The 7318-nt window shown below is 36.0% G+C and overlaps 1 protein-coding gene across 1 annotated transcript; it reads left to right on the forward strand.

Moving 5' to 3' along the window:
• Window positions 1-316: 316 nt before the first annotated feature.
• On the forward strand, window positions 317-780 carry LOC122470064 (40S ribosomal protein S15a-like). The gene has a single exon (XM_043557196.1). It carries the CDS (start codon window positions 350-352, stop codon window positions 740-742), a length of 393 nt encoding a protein of 130 aa, XP_043413131.1. The 5' UTR covers window positions 317-349; the 3' UTR covers window positions 743-780.
• Window positions 781-7318: the final 6538 nt, after the last annotated feature.

Raw genomic sequence — 7318 nt, forward strand, 5'->3', positions numbered from 1 at the left:
TGTTGTAGGAAGCAGTACAGTTGAGCTAAAATGGACAGTCTTTAAAGAGGAATAATAGAGTATAAATCTGAAATTAGGAAATCAAACACCCAGGACAAAACATGGAATGGTTAAACTAACAACCGGGTTAAAAGTTTGTACTTTGTTAAACACACACACACACACACACACACACACACACACGATTCAGGATACTTGAAAAGATTTTCAAGTGAGAGTAGCAGTAGAGTATTAAATGGATTGACATGGGGAAAAGACCAGAATACAAGAGGCCTGTTAGGAAAAAGTTAACTTAGAAGGAGATTTCAACCTTCCCATCCTCTTTCCGGCATCTTTCCGTGCCGCCATAATGGTGGGCATGAATATCCTGACAGATGCTCTCAAGACCATTAACAATGCTGAGAAGAGAGGCAAACGCCAGGTTCTTATTAGGCCATGCTCCAAAGTCATCGTCAGATTTCTGACTGTGATGATTAAGCATGGTTACATCGGTGAAGTTGAAATCATCGATGATCACAGAGCTCGGAAAATTGTTGTGAACCTCACAGGCAGGTTAAACAAGTGTGGAGTGATCAGCCCCAGGTTTGATGTACAACTCAAAGATCTAGAAAAATGGCAGAATAATCTGCTCCTGTCCCGCCAGTTTGGTTTCATTGTACTGACAACCTCAGCTGGCATCATGGACCATGAAGAAGCAAGGCGAAAACAAACAGGAGGGAAAATCCTGGGATTCTTTTTCTAGGGGTATAATACATTCATACAAACAAAATGCCTCACTGGGGAAAAAAAAGAAGGGGATTTGAAAGATAAGTTGTTATTTAGTATCTAAATACTTTTCCTACATACTTCATACATACTTCCCATACATACTTCAAATTACTGCTACATCCTTCATAATGCAGGGAACAGAAAAGTTAAAGGAAATATGGTATCAGCCATAGTCTTAGAATGTAGAGTGTCGTAAAAATTGATGTCATTTATTTACAAATAGAAAACTTTAAACCTGTGCTTTTTTTCATATATAAAACTAATAAGCAAAAGAAATCAGCGTGGTCTGAATGGATTCATATTTTCTATAATCATCTTATTCCAATGAAGCCATTGAGAAACTGGAAATGTTCTCTGTAATCCAAAGACTAAAAGTATGTTTAAATTAACCAAAACAGATTATGATTCTTCAATTCAAGAGAATATGTGCAATCTAAATATTTTCTTTGCAATTTTTTTCCAATTTATTTGCCTATTTATTAGTTTTGAGGGGAGAAGTTTTGAACGACACTAGCATATGCATGTTTCTGAAAATTTAGTAACTTGTGCAGTTTGAGAATGGAAATCAATTAAAAATGATAGGTTCCAACAGCATCAACTTTTATGAACTCTGAAGCTAGATCATGTTTTTCTTTTTTTTTTAACATAGCTCCAAAATTAAAGATACTTTCTTGGCAAGTTCTAGTTTCAGACTGATGTTTAATTAGTCTTAATCATTCAAACAGCTTAAACCAAATGCAATCTACTCACTTATTAGATGAATTACAGCAGTATACTACAGGGCATTTTTGTCATATTTGACACATGTACAGATGTGACTGATTTGGCATGAGTCAGATAAATATTTTTTTTAATAATTATTTTCACCCAGTGGGAAACTGCTTCAAAAATTTGAAACTATTGGGAACATGTAAGTGTACTACCTAGGTTGAAATCAGCTGACACAGGCAAGAGACCATATGCCTTTGTGTTCACACAGTATTTAAAACTTTACAAAGCCAGCTGGCTTTATCTCATAATTTAATTACATATAAAAATGTTGAGCTAAATACTGCGATGCTTGCCAAAAATTGCTTTAAATATCTTCACCCTCCTTAGCTCCATGTTATTGAATTTACATGTTTCATCACTCCTACCCTTAAAATTACTTTTTTGTTTTTCAATATTAGTCTTTTAATAAAATATTACTTTGCCTAACATATTTTATTCTGCCCAATAAATTAGTGTGGATGTTCTTTGCATGATATAGCAAAATGATTTTCTGAGGGTTAGGAGGTTAGGGCGCCAACCCCCTACACAATCGAAATCTATATATAAATTTGACCCCCCCAAAACTTAACTACTAATAGCCTGTTGACCAGAAGCCTTACCAATAGCATAAACAATCAATTAACACATATTTTTTTATGTTATGTGTATTATATACTGTATTCTTACGAAGGAAATGTTAAAAAAATCATGATAAAGAGAAAATACATTTACAGTACTGCGCTGTGTTTGTTTCAAAAATCCATGTATGCCTGGACCCAGGCAGTTCAAACCAACGTTGTTCAAGGGTCAGCTGTATGAATACATATGTGAAGCAAGGAAAGAAAGGGAGTTCCATATTCCAACAAAAGCCATTACAATTTAAAGATATAATATTTGACAACAACAACAAAAACTCCTATTTGATAATAAGGGAGATATATGTTAATGGAATGCATATCACAGAATTTCTATCGTATTAATGCCTATTTTCTTCTCAGTACTTCAAAAGTATGACTGAATTTTGTTGTTTTTTTTTAAATTTTTTTTTCAACATTTATTTATTTTTGGGACAGAGAGAGACAGAGCATGAACGGGGGAGGGGCAGAGAGAGAGGGAGACACAGAATCGGAAACAAGCTCCAGGCTCTGAGCCATCAGCCCAGAGCCTGACGTGGGGCTCGAACTCACGGACCGCGAGATTGTGACCTGGCTGAAGTCGGATGCTTAACCGACTGCACCACCCAGGCGCCCCTGGCTGAATTTTGAATGAAGAGAGATGTCTTTGTTTGATAGATGCACCTCTGTTACCTAGTCTTTTCTTTTTAGTTACCTTTTTTTCCAGTAAGATATTATGCCACACTTTTTAAAATTTTTTAAAAATCAACATTTTCTGCCCCAGATGCTATGATTCTATAAGTTTCTTTAAAAATGACCTTTGGCCATGGAAGACAAATGTACTATTAATAGCAAAATGAATGATTTTCTTTGTTTTATTCTCTTAAATATTTGAAAACATTTTCATTTTCTCACAAAATTATATTTTAAAAGAACTCTGGATCCTTAATATCTTCACACCATGGGAAGAAAAATACTTTCATACACAAAGTCATGCATAATTCATTTATGCTAGAGAAAATGATCATGAACAGCATTTACAAAATAAATGGAAAATGTTTTAATGAGCACATAAAAATGTTTACTTTATAAAAACAGAGTTATAATTTTATATTTGCATGATTTTAGGAGTGCTTAATTTAAATGAATCAATTATGGAGACTTGAGTAGGAAACTCCCTTTGGATAGATATATTGTCCATATTATTTTATCTAAAATCGTATGTTTAATTTATGGGGGAGATATTACAATTTCAGAATTCAGAGAAAAATGCTCACTCTGTTTTTCTAGAACACTATTTTTTTTTAAGTCTTCCCTCTACTTTCACTGCCTGGAAACTTAAAACCAAACATTGCTCTATTACCAAAAGTACTACTCTGCAGTCAGTCAACTAAAATAGGTTCATGGATTGAAAACTGGCTCTTACACCGTTTCTTTATTATTCAGCTTTCCCAACTTCCAGTCATCGCCCAACTGGGCTATTCACTATTTTTATATTTCTGTGCATTTCCATCTACAGTTTTCTTTCAGGCACGGAAAGTTCTCTTTTCCGCCCTCCCCTCCCCCCCCAAGACATTGTGCAGCATCCATTTAAACCGATTTCAAGCCATTTCTCTTTGAAAAAAGTATTTTCAATGCCATTTTCCCTTGAATAATCTCTCCTCGTTGAATCCAGCTCTTTTTGTCTCCACTGCTCATTTGGGAATTTGTTTTTCTCTGTTATTGTTGGAACTAGATGTTCTTTACCTGACTGTATGTCCTAGAACAGAGGAGCCATGTCTATTGCGGTCTTCTATTGGCCACTCTTGATATAGGCTTATGTGGTAAAATTTTGTTACTTAATTGCTGGATCTAAATTTCAGTGAATAGTTTTATTGTTCCAGGTATGCTTCAGCGGATATTCCCCTACCTAGATGTCAGAGTCATTACATATGGAGAGAGGGATTTACCTTTGCCATGTTACCTGCAAATGCAATGGTCTTGGGATGGCCTTTCAAAAACTGGGCCCTTGGGGCGCCTGGGTGGCGCAGTCGGTTAAGCGTCCGACTTCAGCCAGGTCACGATCTCGCGGTCCGTGAGTTCGAGCCCCGCGTCAGGCTCTGGGCTGATGGCTCAGAGCCTGGAGCCTGTTTCCGACTCTGTGTCTCCCTCTCTCTCTGCCCCTCCCCCGTTCATGCTCTCTCTCTGTCCCAAAAATAAATAAAAAACGTTGAAAAAAAGTTTAAAAAAAAATTAAAAAAAAAGAAAAAAAAAACTGGGCCCTTGTGTTATCCCAGTGAACTGTTCAAGGAAACTTGACCTTATTCTCCATAACCAATTTTGGAAAGTGATGATTATTCTATAAAATGATTATCTGTTACACTGAGACATAACACATTACTAACATATATAGAATACAAAAATATCTGTATCTATAGATATATAGACTTATACATCTATGTATAATACATATGTATCTGTATTTACAGATCCCTAGGTATAGGGAGAGACAGAGATAGTGTACGCATATAAATATACATTTTAGGTGGGAAATGGACTTCGATGAGAAAACAAACTAACTTAGTGAGATTTCAGACCTGCAATAAAATGTTTCATTCTTTTCTGAATGTTAATTTAAACAGCATTACTCCTTGAGATATCGTAAAACAAAACAAAAACCCAAATAAACTTAACTAGAATAAAGCATGTAATGCCATTTTCCACTGTAAAGCACTATAAAATGTTGGTTATTATTATTTTCTTATCTTTTGTCTGAGGTTTAAGTTGGATACAATGATGATATTACTACTACTACGTAAGGTAGGGACAATGTTCTGTAACTAAAAGGAGACTCAAAATGCTTATAATATCTAGTGTCTTCTTACAAATCACTTTATCCCCCGCATGATTTAGTTATGGCTGAGAGGTTTAGGGAGACATTCTCAGGATCAGAGAAAATGAGTGATAGTTTCGAATTCTAATGCTACTACTTAAGTTTAATAAACCATCTGAATCTCTATCTCTTCATCTAGAAAATGTAAGTAAAACCAGCTGGCATGCTTGTGAGACCAAAGATAAGGTATAAAAACACCTGGCAGTGTGTGTGTGTGTGTGTGTGTGTGTGTGTCTGTGTGTTTAAGAGACATTTAACAATTGGGAACTATTGATAGTGTTAACATCATCTTTTGAGAATAAATATATTAGTTTACACCTCTATGCTTTAGCACGCCAAACATTATATGCCATATAATTTTTTCTCTTATCTTATCCAATATCTATGATGAAATCTAATTCATCAACATGTCGATTTGATTTCTAGAGGTCTTTAACATGGTGGTATTTCAAACTTTGTATTCTGCAAATTACATCCTTCTAAATTAAATGCACTTTATGCTGATTTAGCATATTGAAATTTTATGTTTAAGTGATAAACCAAAATAGTCTGTTCAGGAGTTATAGGATAATGACTGATTTTATGATTTCATTCAGCGTCCAAATGCCTACGTTCATTATGTGTCAGGCACTCTGCTAGGTAATGGGGACACAGGCATGAAAACCACTAAACTCTTGCCTTTAGGTGTATCTCAGTCTTTGGGGAAAGAAAGGGAAAATAAAATAGTGCATTTTATGAATAACATCTTAAAAGTCTGGACAATGTATCATGAGGGCCCAGAGAAAGGAAGAGGAACATAGTCCTATAAGTATAGTTTGGGTGGAGGACCCCATATAGGAGTTGATGCCTAAGGACCACATATTGTCAATCGGACAAGAAGTAGAAACATCCCAGCGCAGTTATATACCAGCACCAGTAGGATGGGAGGCCTTTCAACCAGATGTTATAGCAAAGAAGTTTAAATGACAATATTAAAAGCAATCTAAAAATAAGAAGGCAATCTGAAAACAGATACCTTTCTCTTTGAGCCTCTCATCCGGGGTAATTGGAACTTAGGCTGAGTAAGAGTTGATAAAATACTGTCTTTATTTTTATTTCCCCAACATGATGTAAGAAAACAATTATAAATCTATATTAACTCCTTTTACAACTAATGTGACATTAGTACCCATTTGTGAAGTTTCAGCCCTTGAAAAGTAATCGAAACATCTTTTTGAGAAATAAGCTTTTATAGTTTATGCATGTGAGTATGCAAATGTATTTTATATGTATGTATGAAAGTAATTCAAGTCATCCTGAAAGCAAATTTTCTCTCTACAAATTTATCTTCACAGAGGGAACAGTGCCCTCCCCTGCACAACATATTTGCTTCTTCAAGCCATCTTTCCTCTTATCTGAATGCGTGCACGCCATGCATTCCCCTTTTTCTGTTCTGTTAACATGGCCAACCACTTGTGCCATTTTGCATCTATTCATCAGATATTTGTGTTTGTCAACGACCTACTAATTAATGTGTAAAGCATTCCGTTAGAGGTTGGGGCGGTGGGGGAGATGGATGGCTCAGCATGGAAGGGTGAAAAGGCAGTTGCCTAAAAATCATGTAGCGAATTACAAAGTTATAGGTAGAATAAAGGAAGTCAGGTTGGGTTTAGAGAAGTGAAGTGAAGGGGTGAAGAGGCATTTTCTGCCTGATCTTTTGATTTTTATTGCTAAGATTTTATCTATGTAAATGAAAAACATGAAGAGGAAATCATTTTAAATCTAAAGTTTTTCCTCCCTTTAGAATTCTGCACAATGTGTTTCAGTAAGGGAATGAGTTATTAGTTGCTACATCTTCTCATGTTACAGGTTTGCATGGAAGTCCTAGGTTTGGTTCCACCCTATTAGGGATGCAGAAATCAGACAGGTGTATAGGGTTCTCCTTTCTTATGAACTAGTAGCTGCCATCATCAAAGCGAGAAGTGCCCTTCCTCAGCTAAGCAGAGGCAAAAACCTTCCTCAGCTAAGCAGATGGCAAAGCTCAGCCACTATGCTGACAGTCTGCAGATAAATGGCAGTCTTACTTGGCCAATCCATGCACTGCTGAAAATCAGGATCAGAAAAAATGGGCAAGGGACCTAGATAGACATTTTTCCAAAGAAGACCTACAGATAGCCAACAGGCCATGACATGACATGAAAAGATGTTTAACATCACCAACAATCAGGGAAATGCAAATCAAAACCACAATGAGATATCACTTCACACCTGTCAGAATGGCTAACGTCAGAAAGACAATAAATGAGCATTGGCAAGGATGTGGAGAAAAGGGAAC

Source organism: Prionailurus bengalensis, chromosome D3, assembly GCF_016509475.1.
Source record: "Prionailurus bengalensis isolate Pbe53 chromosome D3, Fcat_Pben_1.1_paternal_pri, whole genome shotgun sequence".
NCBI lineage: Eukaryota > Metazoa > Chordata > Mammalia > Carnivora > Felidae > Prionailurus > Prionailurus bengalensis.

Bases quoted from the DNA above. Each gene is read 5' to 3' on its own strand.
- LOC122470064 (XM_043557196.1), top strand. From the start codon at position 350: ATGGTGGGCATGAATATCCTGACAGATGCTCTCAAGACCATTAACAAT.